This window comes from Manduca sexta, chromosome 22 (assembly GCF_014839805.1).
Source record: "Manduca sexta isolate Smith_Timp_Sample1 chromosome 22, JHU_Msex_v1.0, whole genome shotgun sequence".
Lineage (NCBI taxonomy): Eukaryota > Metazoa > Arthropoda > Insecta > Lepidoptera > Sphingidae > Manduca > Manduca sexta.
In genome coordinates this window covers 7,522,698-7,543,707 of record NC_051136.1, presented here as the reverse complement: position 1 = coordinate 7,543,707, position 21,010 = coordinate 7,522,698, and the positions used below count along the sequence as shown (strand labels likewise).

At 37.1% G+C, this 21,010-nt stretch overlaps 1 protein-coding gene across 2 annotated transcripts in view; it reads left to right on the top strand.

Annotated features, from left to right (window-relative positions):
* Positions 1-19,016, top strand: part of LOC115452617 (teneurin-a) — a 51,915-nt gene extending 32,899 nt beyond the window's left edge. For both annotated transcript variants that reach the window (XM_030181206.2, XM_037441371.1), the window contains 19 exons: positions 56-736; positions 815-1,009; positions 1,230-1,439; positions 1,674-1,859; positions 2,183-2,329; positions 2,438-2,645; positions 7,857-7,976; positions 9,715-9,879; positions 11,115-11,289; positions 11,586-11,828; positions 11,991-12,218; positions 12,348-12,538; positions 12,628-12,863; positions 12,970-13,698; positions 13,870-14,273; positions 14,348-16,233; positions 16,942-17,095; positions 17,172-17,526; positions 17,631-19,016. In XM_030181206.2, the coding sequence (XP_030037066.2) occupies positions 56-736; positions 815-1,009; positions 1,230-1,439; positions 1,674-1,859; positions 2,183-2,329; positions 2,438-2,645; positions 7,857-7,976; positions 9,715-9,879; positions 11,115-11,289; positions 11,586-11,828; positions 11,991-12,218; positions 12,348-12,538; positions 12,628-12,863; positions 12,970-13,698; positions 13,870-14,273; positions 14,348-16,233; positions 16,942-17,095; positions 17,172-17,526; positions 17,631-18,622 (7,505 nt within the window). In that variant the 3' untranslated portion in view covers positions 18,623-19,016. The remainder of the gene's footprint in view (positions 1-55; positions 737-814; positions 1,010-1,229; positions 1,440-1,673; positions 1,860-2,182; positions 2,330-2,437; positions 2,646-7,856; positions 7,977-9,714; positions 9,880-11,114; positions 11,290-11,585; positions 11,829-11,990; positions 12,219-12,347; positions 12,539-12,627; positions 12,864-12,969; positions 13,699-13,869; positions 14,274-14,347; positions 16,234-16,941; positions 17,096-17,171; positions 17,527-17,630) is intronic.
* Positions 19,017-21,010: the final 1,994 nt, after the last annotated feature.

Genomic DNA, 21,010 nt, shown 5'->3' with positions numbered 1-21,010 from the left:
ATTATTAATTTATATTGTGTTCTACGATTCTGACCTTCTATAACTGTTTATTTAGAATCAATATCAACATCATCACTAGGCGGATGGTCAACTACAGCAGAGGCAGCACTAGAATCAGCCATAATACCGCAGCAAGCGCAACAAGCAGCGCCACCGCCTTGGTCACCGGCTTTGGAACTGAGGGAATTCGACGAACTTCACAGCGCAACTATACCCGCTTACCAGTTTTGGAGTTCAGAATTCCGAAACAAACAACCCGCCTATGTTAGCCTTAATTTTACTGTGCCCTGGGGAGCTAATTTTGCCGTCTATGGCAGGCGAAACGTCGCTCCCAGCGTTACTCAGTACGACTTTGTAGAATTTATTCGAGGCGGCAGAGTTGATCACAGACTTAGAAAACGGAGGAGTCCACACAGAGACGCTTCTCACGAAAACACTTTTGTCGACTGGGAAGAGTTACTGAGCACGATTAGCCCGTTTCACAGATGGAATCATACGATAAGCAAAAGATCGACAGATATGAGAGTGAACGTCAGTATATTACAGTACCTCGACACGGGAAGATGGTTTATATCGATATACAATGACGAACTTCAACCGCATAACGTAGAGATGATTGTGTCGGAAGCTGAGGGTGTTACTAACTCTTGCCCCGATGACTGTTCTGGTCACGGTTCTTGTTATCTTGGAAAATGTGAATGTATGGACGGATACGAAGGCCACGACTGTTCTAAAAGTACTGCTTTTTTTAGTTTATAATATTTTTGTTTACGTATTTGGATAAATGATGCTAACAATAATAACGTTTTTTTAGGTGTCTGTCCAGTGCTGTGTTCAGGGCACGGAGCGTATGCGGGTGGTGTTTGTCATTGTGCCGAAGGTTGGAAGGGCGCCGAATGCGATATTCCTGCTCATGATTGCGAACCAGCCGATTGTTCAGGAAGAGGTCAATGCTTAGCGGGACACTGTCATTGTAAAGCTGGCTGGAAAGGACCGAAATGCGATGAAGGTATATTATAATTTATATTGCAATAAAAAGAAAACTATTAAATTCAATAAAATACAGAAAATTAACCAACACCAATGATATTAATTTATCGTTGGTAATGGTGACGTATAGGTACACGGACAAAAGGCGATATAAAATGCCAATATCTTTGACTTTTTTTATATACATAAAAATTATACAAAAGATTATCTCTGTCTCATAAGATCGCTCTCTTTCTCAGAGGACTGTCTGGACCCGAGCTGCGGTGGCCATGGATCGTGCGTGCGCGGGCGATGCGTATGCCGTGCGGGCTGGCGTGGCTCAGCCTGCACCGAACGAGATGCAAGAGTACAGCGATGTTTACCAGCCTGCTCACAACGAGGAATATACGACCTTGATGCTGGGAGATGTGTCTGCGATCCTCTTTATACAGGCGACGACTGTTCCCAAGGTGCGTTCAAACTAGGTACTCTTACTAATCTAATTAAATTCATTTTGAGATACATAAAATTGTGTCAAACAGGACCCACAATGTTAAAGAAGTTTTAGCAGTAGTCCATAGCTATAAAATGTCTGATTAACACGGAAAACATGAAATTCTAATAGATTTATTTGCGAGTATAATATTTATAAAAATAAAACAGCATTTTTATACAATAGTGACTTAACCAAGAACATGTTGCAGTGGTGTGCTCACTGGACTGCGGACCTCACGGTGTGTGCGCGGAGGGAGTTTGCCGATGCGACGACGGCTGGACAGGGTCTATGTGCGACCAGCGACCGTGTGACACCAGGTGTCACGACCACGGACAATGCAAGAACGGAACCTGCGTCTGCACTCAAGGCTGGAACGGCAGGCATTGTACATTGCGTAAGTATTCATAATCATAAGAGTACGGATGTAGTTATGCGTCAACTGTAATTATAAATGACACTGACTCAAAACATTTTAGACTTTTGTGTGTCATGAACCATTTTTTTTAAATTCGTATGTTAAGAAGTCTTCTGTTTTAATGTATACTTATATATTTATGTATATACCAGAGAAATAAGACAAGGTGTTTAAGATCATCAGCAATGTTAAGGCTTACATGAGAATATTAACGTTTAGAAAAAACATCTTAAAAAGCTCATTGCATAGTGTAATAATCTTCAGCAACTACCCTAGTTTTAATGTTAATATTTATATGACAGCCGGTTGCCCCAATGGGTGTTCTCGCCACGGCCAGTGTCTCCTAGAAGACGGAGTGTATCGATGCTCTTGCGCTGACGGCTGGGCTGGCACTGACTGTTCGATCGCTCTCGAATTATCCTGCAACGACAACGAAGACAATGATGAAGGTAAGACCATGTCAAATTTCAGATTTATATAGCCACGTCTTCGAAAATGGCGTAAGTTTTTAATTAATCATTAATTATACCACCTGACGATGCCCTACCGTTTTGAAGATGGCATGACGGACTGCTCGGATTCGGAATGCTGCAGTCGGCCCGAATGTGCCGAACACATCATGTGCCTAGCCTCCAACGATCCTGTAGAGGTGTTGCTACGTAAACAACCACCTTCTGTCACCGCATCTTTCTACCAAAGAGTTAAGTTCCTGATAGAAGAAAACTCCGTGCAAAGCTATGCACATATGGACGAATATTCAGAGAGGTAAGTGAGTAAAATTAACCGTACAGTCGTAAATATTTAACACCAAATCACTTCATATACATAAAAGTTATCGTAGATGTTTTATCAAAATTATGTTTCTATATGTTAATTAACAATTAGACTTAACTACGATATCTTTTATTATAAGTTGGTTTAGGATTTGTCTATCGGTTTTGCACAGTCCATAAAATTAATATATTTGCACTTTAAAGTGATTTTAGATCAGCGATATCATCGCCGTACCGTACCCTAAGAAGAAGATACAAATTCATAACATAAAGTAAATTAAGATATAGCACCTTCACCAATATTATCCCGCTCATCTTCCTAAACCTCTCCAAGGATTTGGTGTGGTTATTTTATAATTTTAATTAGTAAAAATACTTTTATCGATTACACTTTATTTTACCATCTGGTGGAAGTGTTTTGATTTTCCTGTGTTTTCTCGCGTGTAAAATAATAATTTTTAATTTGCTATCCTAGCATGGTTATGTTTTTATCATTAACCATAATTTTGACATTTTTGTTTTTGTAATTTTTTATTTTTCACACCAGATCCGATGTGTTGTGTATTGTCTAATGTTCATCCCTTGTGTGTGTCTACCCCTCCCTGTTTGTCTAAAAATAACAATGGCGTCTTTAGTTAGAAAACTCTAATGGAAAATAAAAGCGAGTAAGCGCTCACAGGCTTTCGAACAGTTTGGTTTGTCTTCTCGTCAAAAAAATTAGCCAAAAATTTAGAAGGTCGAACTGCTCGGCTCATGACAGACGATTGCGTTAAACCAAAAAAAGTTAATGAATTGAGATTAGTGGATGCTTACAAATTTTACAACAACAACGATTCGAGAAACACGTCTTTCATGATCTGAGTTCTATAGTCTTGAAGTTTTATTTGCCCTACTGTACACCGTGTGCGTTGATAAAACTTTCGATCTTGTATACATATAAGACAAAGCAAATCTGAATAATAAAAGTAGTCAACCCACCTCGCTTAATATGCAAAAGCGCCTCTAAAAGTTTGTTTGCATTAAAACACGAGCCGCTTAACTATTTTATTTAAGTTGAGTCTAGAGTGGTTATATTGCGTTCTGGTATATGTTTCATCAACCTTGGTAAACTTAACATATGACGGGGTCCCTTCATGCATTCACCATCCAGCATGTTTTTTATTTCACATAATCTTAGTGCAACCTACATATAAATTTTATTCTAAATTTAATTAAAAATTTAAAGATGAAATTAAAAATTAATAGTGGTGGTGTTGTTCTAATGCAAACGGGCTTCGTCAGTGAGTCAGTGCGCAAGTAAAAATTTTAAATATTTACCAAAAGTTAAACGCAAGGTAACCAATATAGACGAGTGCGATCGGCCGGAGCGGTTGCAAATCCGGGGTGGGGTTGCACTGAGGGATGTAGGTATCTGTGTAGTAATCTGTCCTGTCTTTCTGTGTCCCTGTGCCGCTGTGTGTCCGCCACTCCTAGCGAGTTCTGGAATTCCTTTACACCATGGTAAGTGTCAGTCAGCCCGCCCTCGCCCCTCAGTGTTCAATATCTGTTCACCTCTTCCATTTGGTTGCGATTCCTGCATTATGTGTGTGATGCCGGTGAAGTCCGCGTGTCTACGCTCGACACACGGATGGAGCCACTGTTGCTTTTTCATTTTATGTTCACTCCTCTGTCTGTATTCGTTTCATTCTCTATGTGTATGTAACATCTGTATGTTTGTCTTGAATGTTCTCGGGTGGCTGCGACAAAATCTTAAATGTTTCACTGTAAATCACGCGGTGCGCCGCGACCGGTGTCATGTTTCAAGTATGTTTTGCCGCAGTCACAATATTTTTGTACTGTTTATTTGTCTCGTCTATTGGCTTATATTTCACATATGTATACTGTGGTATAATTTTGTTATACAGAATGAAAAATAGGAAAATCATTTACGCTTTCACGCAAAACGGTTAAAACACATTTGACAGGTGTAGGCTTTGTAAAATACGAATCGAGACGCGAATTGTATGATATCAATTGCGCAAATATTCAGCGAACACGCAAATTTAGCTTCCAATGAACTTACCCTTTTATGTATTCCTTACCCTTTGTCTGCGTCTATCATCTGTTAACCAACTCCCTGCCCTTCGCCCGAGCTCTATGTGTTTAGATCCCAACCATTGTGACTAACCAAATCACAACTTATTTGGATGTACTCCTACAACTTCACAGCAAGATAATTTACCGACTTGTACATTACAATCATTGCTTCCATTCATTACTCATTGATAATAATATAATGATACATTAAAATTGGTGCAAAAACTATGCAAATATATTTTTCATTGCTTAACTTAGTTCTAAGATGTGTGCAATTACTTAATAAATAAAATTATAGAGGTTTTCCTGCGAATATAATAATCTTTAACTATGTTTTGTATTGTGTGTTTATAGTTTTTCTAAACAGCAGATCACAGTTTCCAGCTGGACATCACGCGGGATTTTATAAGTTTATAGATCTGTTCCAATCAACCATGCATTATTATATTATAAATGTACAATTATGAGCTATGAAAAAAGCTTTTATACACTATTGTTATTTTTTATCCACTATTGTTTTTAAAAGTCAATTTATGGAAATGTATATTTAACCAGACTTCCTTGATTTTGGATTCTCTATTGTTTTATTGAGTTATATTATTACCAGGACACACAAATTTTAGTATAATTTTGTTATCTTTCTTACGTTAATTTCGTAAGCTCAATCATTATTATTCATGATTTTAGAAATTTATAAAATGTATTTATAAATTTTAATTAAGGATATCCATCAACTGCATCTATAAATACTCATGACAGGGAGAGACTACGTAATACAATTTAACATATTTTTCTAAATCGGAAAGAGATATCAATGGTCAGCAACTTAACATGAAATTATTGAATATTTATATGCATGGACTAAATATTCTGGTGAAAAGATTGTATGTTATTTTCCGCTCTCCTGCGACTCCTGCGCATAAATCTTCGTCGAAAAGAAAAAAGTGAGGGCATTAGAAGGTTGTTCCAGTATTTTAACCGCAACAATCAAAACGTTTTCCTTTATTTACGTTTTTTATTATTATAGTTTATGAGATCCACTCAGCCTTTTCCAGTCAGAGATTAGAACAAATCGGCCTTAAATTTAAGTTAATCCATCCTCCACAATTGCAAGTATTGAATTTAAGTAAGTTTCTAAGTAATTTACATGGATTTCAATATCCGGGCTACTTGACACGCTGTTATAACATAAGCATAAGGGACCCTATATTATATGTATATCATATACCTATATTACTGGCAGCTTCGCCCGCATGATACAGTTTTTTGGAATAAAAGTCCCGATATAGAAAGTAGTCTATGTCCTTCCCAGGTTCTCTATCTCATACCAAATCTTATCGAAATTCGTTGGGTAGCTTTGAGTTTATCGCGTTCAGACAAATGCGGCGGGGGACTTTATTTGAAATTTGTTTTTTAGAACTTTATCAGAGGTATAATACCGTTATTGATTGTTATGTTACATTAACCCTTTACATAGCGCACGCAACGGAAGCTCTTAAAAGAAATTAATTTTCCCCGTTTTTGCAAGGTTTTTCATTGAAGCTTCGGTTCTATTGGTTGTAGCGTGATGTTACATAGCCTTTCTCGATAAATGTGCTATCCAATACAGAAATAATATATCAATTGGAACTACTAGTTTCTGACATTAGAGCGTTTAAACAAACAAAGTCTTCAGATTTATATAATAGTATAGTATATTTCTAAGTACCTTTGTATCTTTAGAATGTTATGACTCTAAATATTCCATTTTTTATACAATATTTATACTTTTATTTAAACCAATTAAGGGAGAACTTATTATTATCCGAATCCCTTCTATAATTCCATTATAAGAATAAAAACACGAACATTTTAGAGGTTGTTTATTTTATATTATATGCATAATGATACATTTTAATGAAAGGAGAGATTTATAGAAATTTAGGCTCTAGAATGATATGTCTAGTCAAGTAGAATAGGTTATTTTGGTAAAATAAATATCGAAGGGTTATTAAACGATTTCGGGTCGTCTTGTGCCCCCACGGGACACGCAGCTAGAGCGATGTAAAAAGCTACTATGGTATAATAATAGTTACCATATCTACTATAATGCCTATATCCCTAACAAAGCTACGAGCCTTCGGGCATTTCGTTAAAGATAGCTTACATAATGCAATAGAGAATGAACTAGATTAATTAAACTCAGTAGCGCGGTTAATTTATACAATAGGTACGAACTTAATGCTGTAATAATCTAGTAAGTATCTATTTTACAAATACTAGATGGAGTATTATTAAGACATAATATAGATGGCTTATAGTGACAAGCGCAACAGAATTCCAAACAGAAATTTGTAGTTCATTTGACGTTGTGGCTTGATTGTTAAATATTGTTCTCGTTGGACAATGCACTTGGCATGATGCGATAGACATGCTAGTCATTATTATACATCAGTCATATACAATCTATATTGAAATTGGAGATCACCAATTTTTACATGTGTTCAATAATTATTCATTTATTAATAAGATAGATTTTTGCACCAATTTTCATTATCATGAATATCATATGAAAGAAATAAAAAAAGATATAACAAAATTGACTGACTATGGTTTGTGTGGCAGCTGTTACATGCATACATACATACCTATCTAGGTAAATTTCCGTTTACATAATAAATTAAAATCAGGGATATCCCTAATACACTAGTTAGTACTTAATTGATTGGATTAGTAATTGTGATAGAATGTTACTGAAAATAAATATTACGAGTAAACTGAAATATACTCTAGATCTTTAGCTGATCCTAAGACGAGAATGTGCAATGCTACTAACTTCATATTTATTTTTATTTTTAATTTTATTTTATACTTCACTCTCACGTGCAAGTACCTTAAAATTAAAGAATAGCAAAGCACAACACTTCGGTCAGAAATTGTGATCGAAGTAGCTCATCTAGCGATATGGTTTATGAAGTTGTTTGTTGCGTTTTTATTATACACCTGGCATATTTTTTAAATTTGATTCTACCGGTATTTCAATACAATACATCTATTGAATATTGATTAGTGTTCAAGTAAACCGTATCGCTTGATGGGTTGTGCTATTTGCAACCTGACTACAATTAACGTGAGGTGATCTGTGCAGCCGTGTATCGGTGATGCGGGGACAAGTGGTTTCGCCTCAAGGTCTGGGCATCATCGGCATCAGAGTTTCTGTCGATCGAGAGGCGCGATTCGGCTTTACGCTTACTAGACAAGGAGGATGGTTAGTAAACACTTTTTATTTTATTTTAATAACATTATCTATAAACATTGTGTATAAGAATGTGATGTTCATGTTGATTGTGTTATTTGTTAGTTATTTGTATCTGTTGTTCGGGTTGAATGAAGGTGGGAATTATAAATTGCTTCGGAATTTAACACGGCTCTCTTTTTGTTGTATAGTTTATCGATACTAAGGCAACTTTTTTGAACCCCCAAGTATATGCACCCATATTTTGTATAGACAAAAATGTTTGTATCGCGTGATAAACTGAAATGTTTGACAAAGCGTCGAATACAAAATATTTGATTTAACATCCGTACTATCGTCATTAAGTTTCGGCCACGGTCTTTGTGTATTCCTCGTACGTACACCGTAAAAGCATCAAGTATGAAATCGAATTACTTGGCGGCGGAACGGAACCAGTATCATGTGAACAGGTAATCGAATAACATGTCACGTTTAAGCATTTAAATATCTATTACCATAAATCTGCGCGGTAGGCCTGTTATGTAAGCTTTTTCCAAAACAAACATTTACTTTTGCTTTATCAAATTTAGAATTAATTTGTATTTAATTTAAATTTGTAATGGTTAAACGTTAGGACTGACGTTGGCCGACAGTTTAAAATAAACTTTGTTACCTAATCTAAAGGTTCTATTTTATTTAGTTTCTATACAATTTAAAATGCGTATAATCGCGATAGTAAGACCGTTATTGAGTACCTGACGTTACTGTATAGACTATAGTTAACTAAATAATACCAACCGTTGAATTTTCCGTAAACTGTAGAAATACTTACAGACTATTTAATAGTATCAAAATTATTTTTAATTTATTTCTCATTTCTCAAGGCCACGTATCTGGTAGTTTACGAATGTTATGCATAAGTATAATGTAATGTACAAATATATATGTATAAAGAAGTTCAAGCCTTTATTACTTATGTACTTATCCTTCGCTGGAAGGCCTAGCAGAGTTGCGCTATGTCATACAGCGCCTGATAGACGAGCCTTTTATCAAATCCAGCACATATTCTAATCTTACATGTATTGTGACGTATTTTGCTTCATAAAAGTTACACAAATTTGGATCTCGACTGGGGATCGAACCTGAGATTCATCATCGTATGAGTAATTTCACAGTTTTTAATGAGGTAATAAAGACAGCTATGAGGCTAGAGAACTAGTCATTACGTAAAATATCTGTTATATTATTTAATACTTATTTAACTTAACATGACGTGACTTCATTTCATCACATTGAATGTATACCTATTTATTTAAATTTATATAGCACTGATTTTTTTATATAAAAAAATACATCTAATAGTAGAATAACTTGACTGAATATAAATGTTAAACGTTAATTATATTATAAAATGAATATATTAATATAGCTTTATTTCTTGATTTCTAAAGTACTTTAGTCTATGAACATATTTTGTCTTATGATTGCCATAATAAAATGACTGCTTTATCACATTTAAAAGTTAGAGACTAATTGGCAGTCTAAATGGATAGACTCACATTTTATAAAATCCAAAAAGCCGAAGCATCCCATTCATTCATTGTTTGTTTCTTTTTCTATATTTTAGACCTACACAGTTTATAAAATAAAATTCTTTGATCATGTATGTGTGGTTGCCCTTGTGACAAATGTCTAATGGTATTATTTTTATTTATCTTTATAATGTATATCAGAACGTGCTGCAACTACATATATAATATAACCACTCCAGGTTCGACGTGCTAGTGAATGGTGGAGGCGCCGTGACGCTGCAGTTCCAGAGATCGCCGTTCAAACCGCTTAGGAAAACAGTATTCGTGCCATGGAATCAAATTGTTGTTTTACCGCCTGTCCAAATGGATCTTAGCGACGATAGTGTAAAGGTCCCGACGCCAAGGTAAATTTTATATTCCACATTACATTAACTTAAAGTTAAGAACTGCATAGTTTCAACCATTTCGGATTTGCGGTTTTATCATTTGTCGTTGATTTAGAGAACTTTGAGTAAGAAGCTGTCTGTACGCTAAGAGTCGGTGATGCGTTGATTTTTATGATTTGCTAAATGTATAAGAGATTGCAGTAATCAGATGATTTACTTGTTCGTTGTCGGCTTTTACTACAGAATATACCTTTGATTATCTGCCAATGCGTCTTCGCAGCAACTGATATCACGCAGCCAGGCCCGTTCGAAATGTGTATGTTTTGGCAGATTTAAATTGACTCATAAGTTCCTAAGATAGTTCTCCTTAGATAGTAAGGAAAATAATTATGTTCCTTATTCACGTTGTTGTAATCGCTTACAGTAAATATTTAACGCAGAAGAAAAACCTGCTATAATTTAGGAACAATAAAAAAAATCTGCATATGTGGTGACCAGAGAGACCTCCTACTAAGTACTAACGTGCGTACGTACACCTTGCACAAAAAGTTACTATACAGAAGGGCTTAACTGGATTGTATTTTCGTCTTTTATTTAAATATTTTGTTGAAAACTTTTAACGCGCATGGTGATTTAAAAACGACTAAAATATGAAGCCTATATATTCAATTCAATGCACAGTTTAAGCTAACAACCTAAGCCTTTGCTAAGTTTAAACATTTATATATTATATTCACAGAACATGTGGTAGAGCGAACGTTGTATCTATATCATGCAGTCATATTTATTCGTTTTAAATAAAAGATTTATCGGAACAAATGGCACTAAGCCAACCAAGAGACAGGCTCAACTCGGCTTAGCATAATATGATATCCTAATATTTATGTACAAGTTTTATCTGATGTTCCCATTATTTCATATTATTTTATTTTTATTTTTCTGCAATACTTTTTTATTTATAGTTTATAGGAAAGATTTATACCTATAGGTAGTGCTATACAAAGTGTTATAATATTAATTTCTCGGCTTCGAACGCCAGATTGGGTAAAGTAGCTTTTGGTGCTCAGTATGAATTAATTGGTGTCTGATATTGGTGCCGATAAATTGCAATAGCCCCATGTCACGAAGACAACTGGCGAAATGTTGGTGTGATAACACCGCCTACCCGTGTAAATAGGGAAGAAGCGTAATGCATTGCATCTATGTAAATATATTTAAATTATGTAGTGGGTAACATTGAAATTATTCCATAGAGCTCCATCGCGAATCGATTGGTCGCCAACTCCGCTATGGTGGGAGGTAGCGTCGCCGCCATGCGCGGCTCACGACCACGAACGGCTAAGACCAGAAGTGGTGGCTGTACCTCCTCTAGCAGCCCCTGCTGCCTCATCTGCTACCACTACTACTGTCGTTTACCCGGAGGCGCAGGTAATATGACACAAAATATTAAGTGTCCTTTATAAAGTATCCTGTTTTTAAGTTCTTACTGCCCAAAGAAGACGAAATTGAACGGAACTGTTACAAAAACATTGGTGTCAGGTTTACTTAAATAATTAAAATCATTCCTCTAGTTTAAATAACTCGTTTATTTGAAACATACATTGCGTAAATATAATGCAATTTTTGTACTGTTGTCCATTTCGTAATTATGAAAGCAGTCCAAAATTATTATTGACTTATCCTTTTTTGATGTCGCCTAATTTACTATCAAATATTAATTTCAGATCGTGAGCGAGTCCATCGGAATACCAGGATCTTTGGTAAAACTAACATATCGCTCTTCGCAATCAGCTGGGTATCTCTCGTGCGTCCACATTCAGCTTACCCGACGTATAGTCCCAGCTACCCTATCAAGGGTACACGTGCGAGTTGAAATCGAAGGTTCCTTACAAACACAGACGTACGAAGCAGATCCGGATTTGACACATGTATTCGCTTGGAACAAGAGAAATGTTTACAAACAAAAAGTAAAGAAAAACAATTTTAAATTATTAATAAAAACATTAACGGACATTGAATTTACTAAACCTAGACTACTAACATTCGTAAAGGAGTGTGTTATTAGTTCTCTAAATTCTGATCTCTACATTTGATAGGAATCAAAACTTAAATTGTCATAAACATTTCAGGTTTATGGCCAAGCACAAGCTAAAATATCGATCGGATACGAATACTCATCGTGCTCGTCAATCGTGTGGGAGACGCAGACGGCAACGTTAGCGGGCTTTGACGTGGATATATCTGATATCGGAGGCTGGGGATTAGACATTCATCATCACTATAATTTCCACGAAGGCATACTGCAGAAGGGTGACGGAGCTCTACTACATTTGAAGCAATATCCTAGGACAGTGCAGGTGAACATGCATTCCGGTTATTATATAACGGCAATCTATATATTAATTATAAACCTAAGTATTTTATTCAAAATCTGTTCCTAATTCATTAATCTTTCTGTCATTTACCCTATTTGAATGTCTCTTCAGGTTGTCATGGGTACTGGTCTTCAAAGATCACTGGAATGCCCAGATCATTGCAATGGAAAGGCAGCTGATTCGCGTCTCTTGACTCCCACGGCATTAACCTCTGGACCAGATGGATCTCTTTATATCGGAGACTTCAATCTTGTTCGCCGTATTACACCCGAAGGTGTTGTCACTACTGTACTTCAACTTGAGTAAGTAGTGATTACGTTTTTGACAAAGCTTGTATTACATAAAAGGTTTTAAACGATGATTATTTTAATAATATTGTTTTCTTTCACAGAACTACACAAGTCGCATATCAATATTACATTTGCATATCACCAGCGGATGGCTATCTCTACATATCAGATTCAGAAAGACATCAAGTGCGAAAGATTTTGTCCCTGGAAAAAGTTCGAGATCCAGCGTTGAACTCAGAACCAGTGGTCGGAAACGGTGATAGATGTGTCCCCGGAGACGACTCTAACTGTGGTGATGAAGGACCTGCTATCAAAGCGAAATTGGCTCACCCTAAAGGTAAATAAATTAACATATTATTTTATTTTGGTATAGAATATTTTAAATTAGTTATACTAAATGTTTTTCGGTCGTTGTATAAACCAGTCGTATTATTTCATTATAGGTCTCGCGATAGCAGCAGATAGAACTATGTATATTGCTGATGGCACTAACATCAGAGCTGTAGATCCAAATGGAATTATACATACTCTAGTCGGACATCACGGACATCATAATCATTGGTCACCGGTTCCTTGCCGTGGAGCTATACCCCCTTACGAGGCTCAATTGCAATGGCCTACTGGAGTAGCACTATCTCCGCTCGATGGGTCGTTATACTTTATTGATGATAGAATTATACTAAAACTTACCGTCGATATGAAAATTAAAGTGGTGGCTGGTCAACCATCACATTGTCGTATAACTGCTGACGGTAAACCGATTACTAAAGCGACTAATCGAACGAATGCCGAAGCTAAGGAAGATTCTAGTCTTGGTACAATATTAGCCATTGCTTTTGCGCCAAGTGGAATTCTATACGTGGCAGAATCAGACTCGAAAAAGACGAATACGATAAAATCAATAGATCCATCGGGAAAGATAACACATTTCGCTGGCAAACTACAAGAGAACTTAAAAGAACTGAGCTGCGAATGTAATATGTCTATGTCAGCTACCGTGCTTCCAATTAACAGTCGGGATGAAGGCGCAGGATGTCCATGTCGATTAAGCGTCGCTGCAGGAGATGAACCACCAACAAGCACTGAGACTTTGCTTTCATCTAATGCCAAGTTCCAGACTATCTCTGCTCTTGCCGTCACTCCTGATGGCGTCCTTAACGTAGTCGACCAAGGTAAGCAAACATGATATTGTGTATTAGCATAAAATTATATTCATCAAAAATATTATTCAGTGTGGTTGAATACGAGTACCTACTGTACAAAATTAAAAAAGTATATTTTAAAATTATTATTCATTATGCATTGTTATGCCACATATAAATTTCTCATATCTCTTCTTATAGGTTCTCTTCATATATTAGCATTAAGACACTATTTGCCCACACATGACGAAAATGGAGAATTCAGAATACCATATCCACCAACCTCAGAGATTTATGTGTTTAATCGCTACGGACAACACATCACCACAAAAGATTTAACATCTGGAAAAACTAGATATTCCTTCTTGTACTCTAAAAACACAAGCTTCGGCAAATTATCAACAGTGACTGATGCATCTGGAAACAAAATACAACTTCTCAGGGATTATAGCAATGTCGTCAGCTCAATCGAAAATACACAAGACCATAAACTTGAACTAAAGATATCTGGAATTGGTTATTTAACGAAAATAGCTGAAAAGGGCACTTCGGAAATTGAATTCGATTATGATCCTAGTACCGGGCTACTTAACAGTCGATCTGGGGTGAGTATAACAAGAAAGGGTATGTTTTTATATTTACAAAGTTCCTTTTAATATTTGATTGTTTATTATTCCAGGCTGGTGAAACAGTTATTTACACCTACGATGAATTAGGCCGTGTTACAAAAATTATTATGCCTTCTGGCGAACAAGTGCAAATTACATCTGGCCTAGCAAAAAATTATGGATTAGCGGTAACTGTCTCAAATCCATCCAGTTCCATTCCAGTGGGTGTAGCAAAGAAATGTGAATACGTTCTTCACGGCCAATCATTTAAACAAATAACAATAAATAATGGAAAACAGGTGACTGAAGGTCGTATCTATACTAATAACACGTTGATGTTAGAAACACCGTGGACAGGAAAGTTCGAAAGCATTGCCGCTGCTAAACACCCATTATTGGAGGCCGCACTACCTATTGAAGCTGAAATGCTTCATATGTGGTCACATCAAACAACTACTTTCGGAGATGGACTTATAAATAACATGTATTCTTTGTATACTTTGGTCGGTGACGTAAGAAATCCACAACAAACATTAAACCGCGAGATATGGGTCAACGATTCTAGAGTACTTATTATTGAATTTGACCAATTTAAAAGCAAAGAAACGTTCTTCAATGCCGAAAGAATACCTCTATTCACTATTTCATATGATGTCGCCGGGTTGCCTCTATCTTTCAATCCTCACGGTGCCGGAGTACCTCTAAACATTTCCTATGATCGGTTCTACAGAATAAATGGATGGAAATGGGGTGATACGGAAGAAACTTATAATTACGATCCACACGGTATGTTATCGGAGATAACGAGTCCTCAAGATGGAACAAAATTCATTTATTACAACGAAGGAAACATGGTTTCGAAAATTACTTTAGCAAGCCAAAGAAGCTTTAAATATTTATATGATGGAGATGGTGGACTTACGCACGTGATACTGCCTTCTGGTACGAACCATTCATTTAGCGTTCAGCCGTCCATCGGGTTTTTGAGAGTAACATATGCACCACCCGGATCATCGAAAAAATATTTACAACATTATTCCCATACCGGGGAACTATTACAAACTGTATTCCCTGGTGACGGTGCAAGAGTAGTGTATCGGTACTTCACAACTAATAAAGTCTCAGAAGTAGTCCATGGGGATGGGCAAACTCAAATCCATTATTCAGAAACAAGTGGACTTCCTTCCGAAATATTGCACGTCGATCGTGATGTTGATTACCGATGGGAGTCTACCTATGTGGGTGGACTGCTCATGGAAGAGAGACTTGACTATGGGGCCAAAACAGGTTTAAGTAACGCAAAAATAATTTATGAATACGATAACAACTACAGAATAACAGCAGTCCAAGGGCGAATAGGTGGTCAAACTCTTATACCACATCACATTATATACAACAGCAAAACAGGTGCTCCAGAAATCCTCGGACAATTTACAGTATCTAAACAGAAGTGGAACGAAACTTCGGTATATGATGGAATCGCTATGTTTTCACGTGTCTTGAATGACCAATTTTTGGAAAAAGAAGTGACTGTAAATATCCATCGAATGGAAGTCTTTAGAATGGAATTCTCGTATGACAGGCATGGAAGAATATCCCAAACAAGGACACATACGAGAAACGTAGGTGTTAATACCTACACCAATGTTAAGAACTATACGTGGGACTGTGACGGTCAGTTGACAGGAGTTGAAGCTCAGGAACCATGGGGTTTCAGATACGATGACAATGGCAATATGCTATCTCTAACATATCGAGGAAATACTATACCGATGGAGTATAACGACATGGATCGTATTATAAAATTTGGCGAAGGACAGTATAGATATGACAGCCGAGGTCTTGTATCCCAAAACGCTCGAGAGGAGAGGTTCCAGTATAATTCTAAAGGATTGCTGATCAGAGCCATGAAAAGAGGAAGATTTGATGTTCGCTACTACTACGATCATCTTGATAGGTATGTAATAAAATGTATAATTATTATAACACCTTTTGCCCCGCGTTTTTTTTTATAACCTTAGGGTCTTGGTTTCCCAGAACGCCAAGACATTGTTCCATTAGTACCTTCAGAGTTTAAAAAAAATAATCAAATTTGCTAAGTATTTCTCACACGTTGATTTTAAAATAAAATCTTTTAAAATGTCTGCCTTATATAACTCTTTTTGATGTCTTTTGAATAAAACCGTCTTAAAGATATAGCAGACTTAATAATAATAATAATATCAGCCCTGTATTATATATTGCCCACTGCTGAGCACGGGCCTCCTCTACTACTGAGAGGGATTAGGCCTTAGTCCACCATGCTGGCCTAGTGTGGATTGGTAGACTTCACACACCTTCGAAATTCCTATAGAGAACTTCTCAGATGTGCAGGTTTCCTTATGATGTTTTCCTTCACCGTTAAAGCGAACGATAAATTCACAAAGAATACACACATGATTTTTTAGAAAAGTCAGAGGTGTGTGCCCTTGGGATTTGAACCTGCGGACATTCGTCTCGGCAGTCCGTTCCACAATCCACACCCAACTAGGCTATCGCCGCTTTTTTTTTTTTTTTTTAGCCGACTTAATCAAATTTAATAAATGCTATTTCGCTTTGATTACTCGTAATTTACAATAGACTGAAAATGTAAAATGTTAAATAATAATCTAATATCAAATTGCAGATTATCGACACGGAAAGACAATTTTGGTAACGTCACTCAATTCTTTTACACAAATAAGGAAAAGCCTCATGAAGTCAGTCATATATATTCACCTAGAGAAAATAGATTCATGACTTTGGTCTACGACGATAGAGGACATTTAATATACACCCAGGTATATATTTTTCAAATCATACAATTTGTAAAATAAAAAAGGATTGTTTTTTTAATCCAGAACAATTATTTTCCAGGTCGCACGACATAAATATTACATAGCTACTGATCAATGTGGAACGCCTGTAATGATTTTCAACCAGTACGGCGAAGGCATTCGGGAAATCATGAGATCTCCGTATGGTCACATCGTCTACGATTCGAATCCTTATTTATACTTGCCTGTAGACTTCTGTGGAGGGCTTTTAGACCAAGTAACATCTTTAGTACATATGGCAAATGGAAAAGTATATGACCCACTTATTGGACAATGGATGTCACCACTTTGGGAGAATTTAATTGAAAGAATCCACAGCCCCACACAACTACATTTATACAGATTTAATGGCAATGATCCAATTAACGTAAGACCGCAAAATAAAAAACCAACAGGTAAATTCTGAATGTCATTAAAATATCATTCTATTCTGTATTCAATTCTTCATTGTCCTGATTTATTAAATGTTAATGTTAACATTATATAATTAACTTTTCAGACCATTTATCTTGGCTAAAATTATTGGGTTACGACACAAAAAGCTTGGCACCGCAACTCTACCCCGACGAACTACCCGGTGGATCAGTCTTGCCCAGCATACCCCGCGGGCGTTCTGTCTGGGGTATAGCACCTACGGACGTTGGACCTGGCCTGCCTTCAGCTATGTCCTTACTTCCAAGCGTCACTATCGAATCCGGCTTCCTGTCTCACATGTCGAACAAACGCATAGCTGACTTCAGAAGCCTTTCAATTCCAGCTATGTCCGCATTAAAGACGGATGGTCTTAATTTAGCGCCGAAACGCTTAGGCTCGGATTCAGAACCTCCTTTCGGCCGCGGTATATTAGTGTCTCGAAATTCCCGAGGCCGCGCAGTAGTAACTGCCGTGCCATCTGCGAACGCTATCTATCGCGACGTCTACACATCAGTATTTAACAGATCTCATCTGCTGCCATTCTCATTCGTTGTCCATGGAGATCAACAAGATGTCTTCTATTTCGTTAAAGAAGAAACTTGGCGCGCTGCCGATGACAAACAACAACTGAAACGTATGCAGGGCAAGCTGAATGTTACTTTCCACGAAGTGGCAGAAGGCGGACGTTCATATGCAGACGTAAAAATTCATGGCCAGACGAGTATTGTGAATTTGCGATACGGAACTAGCGCGGAGCGTGAACGCCAGCGGCTGCTTCACCATGCGCGCGCAGCTGCAGTGCGCAAAGCGTGGCATCGCGAACGCGAAACTCTGCGCAGCGGTCTCGGCGGATCCCTCGACTGGTCAGCTGCGGAGCTGGACGAGATACAGAAAGCAGGCTCGGTGGCCGGGTACGAGGGAGAGTACGTGCACGACGTGGCGCGGTACCCGGAGCTGGCCGAGGACCCGTACAACGTGCGCTTCGTGAAGAAGCGGACGGACCGCGCGGAGCGGCGGCGACGGAAGCGCGAGGACTGCCGCGCGCCCTGGTGGCTCGCCTGGGACGACGTCTGCTAGTGACGTGCCGCCATCCATATGCCAAATAACGTGTGTGAATGTGATCTCGACGCGAGAGCGAACGATGATGGATGTCCGTGTGAGTGTTCGTGAAAATATATTTTGTAAATAGTCTCTATTAATTGTTAATTGTTGATGTATGTATGTAGTCATGGATCCCTATCGCTGTGTAAATAATAATATTTAATTTGCGGGGAGAGAATGGACCTTTTGAGAGGACTGATATAAAAATAAATGTAATGTATGTATGTATAAATAAGACGATTTATGTGAATATAAAATTATTTATACTTATTTATCGGTAAAAAAGCTTCGATTGTGTCCAATGTTCTTATAAATTTAGATGAAGACTATTTGAAAAAAATAAAAAGGCATACTTTTTTAACCAAATCAAGTTGTAGTTTTTTTTCCTTAGTTTTGCCCCTAATCACAGATTTACAAAAACTTACGTTGTATGAATCATCATACAACGTTGGTTTTCATAAATCTATATGAATACTTATAGCCCAAACAAAGAACACAATAATTTATCATCGGACATAACCAACTTCTCAACATAATTCAATTAACATTATTATACATATACAAACTCATTTACGTTTAGCAACAAATAAATATTATATATTTAATTACTAATTTACTAATCAGGTACCGCTATTTGTTTTGCTAAAATATTCAGGTCAGCACACCTTTATCATTTATTTATCATCAGCCAGTATCACTCACTGTCTACTTCTGGCCATAGAAACTATTAGAACAATTATAGGGTTAGAAAAAAAAAACAAATGAAACGAAATGAGCGAATGACATTCTTCAACGAATGGAATCAAATAACCTTACAGATTTCTGTAATATATAACGAGGTATCGAGTATATTGTAATAAAATATAGTAAAATAATACTAATGTAAAGTCTTCATGTGTTTTGATAACACTAAGTACAATTTGTTTTACTATTTATTCATTTTGAAATATAAATCTTAAGTTAATACAAATCGTTAAAAACAATCCTTTGTTACTTTATGACACTAATGAAAAATAATAATTAGGTACTCAAACCGAGAGTAAAATGGACCTTAAAAAAATATTTACATTATTTACAATACATATGAACTTAAATATTATCTGAATAATTTGTATGTATATTCCTATTTTTTCCTGAAAAACTAAGTATCAGATAATTGAAATAAAGAAAAATCATGGTCCATATTTGGACGTGAAAGTAGGCAATAATTTCGTTGTAAAAAAGAAAAACAAAACAGCAAAAGACAGCTCGTGTAAAAGTTATTTATTTATGTTCGAAACGTCAATGTCTGAACAACGTATTCAAGTTACTTTTTAAAATATCAATTTTTATACACAAATTCCATGTCAACGCAATCATATACATTTTATTGTACACTTTTATACTACAAACGTCAGAATGCATATCACATCTCATTCAAAATTATTTACAACGCATTATGTTACACTCGAATAGACGACACTGTAAACTTCGTACAACCATTGAAATTAATAATATCGGTTATCTATAAAAGTCTCCATTACAAAATATATACAATAAAAATTTTATTATCTCTTAAAATATAGGTACATTCGCATGTTCGAAATAAAGTGTATAGTACAAAATCATCTACATATTGAGCTACATGTTCATAAACAAATGAGATCAACAATTCGCACAATTATTCGCCTACGTGTGTGTAATGTCCGTGCACGTGCGCACGTCCGCACGCACACACGGCCGCACGCACACACGGCCGCACGCACACACGGCCGCACGCACACACGTCCGCACGTACACACGGCCGCACGTACACACGGCCGCACGCACACACGGCCGCACGTACACACGGCCGCACGCACACACGTCCGCACGTACACACGGCCGCACGTACACACGGCCGCACGCACACACGGCCGCACGTACACACGGCCGCACGCACACACGTCCGCACGTACACACGGCCGCACGTACACACGGCCGCACGCACACACGGCCGCACGTACACACGGCCGCACGCACGCACCACGCGTTGTATCGCGACTCGCTCTGTGCTACATACCCACTACCCAGGCAAAGGCGCGTCACAGAATGTCATCATGAACACGTTTCATTAACTAAAATAAATAGTACGTACAAAGGTCACCCACTCCTCGTATCTGAATAATCCAACATGTTTGTATTCATTGCAACAACACAAAGTCAATGGTTGAGACGCGACCGCAACATAAATAACATAATAATTGTGCGCGTGAATGACACTATCTATGACAAAACAAAAATTAACAACATATTAACATTTTAGCGATGGATTACGTAACACCACTCTGACAACACCAATTTTGTTAAAACTTTCTATATTACACTAGAAAGTCGTTAGAATTA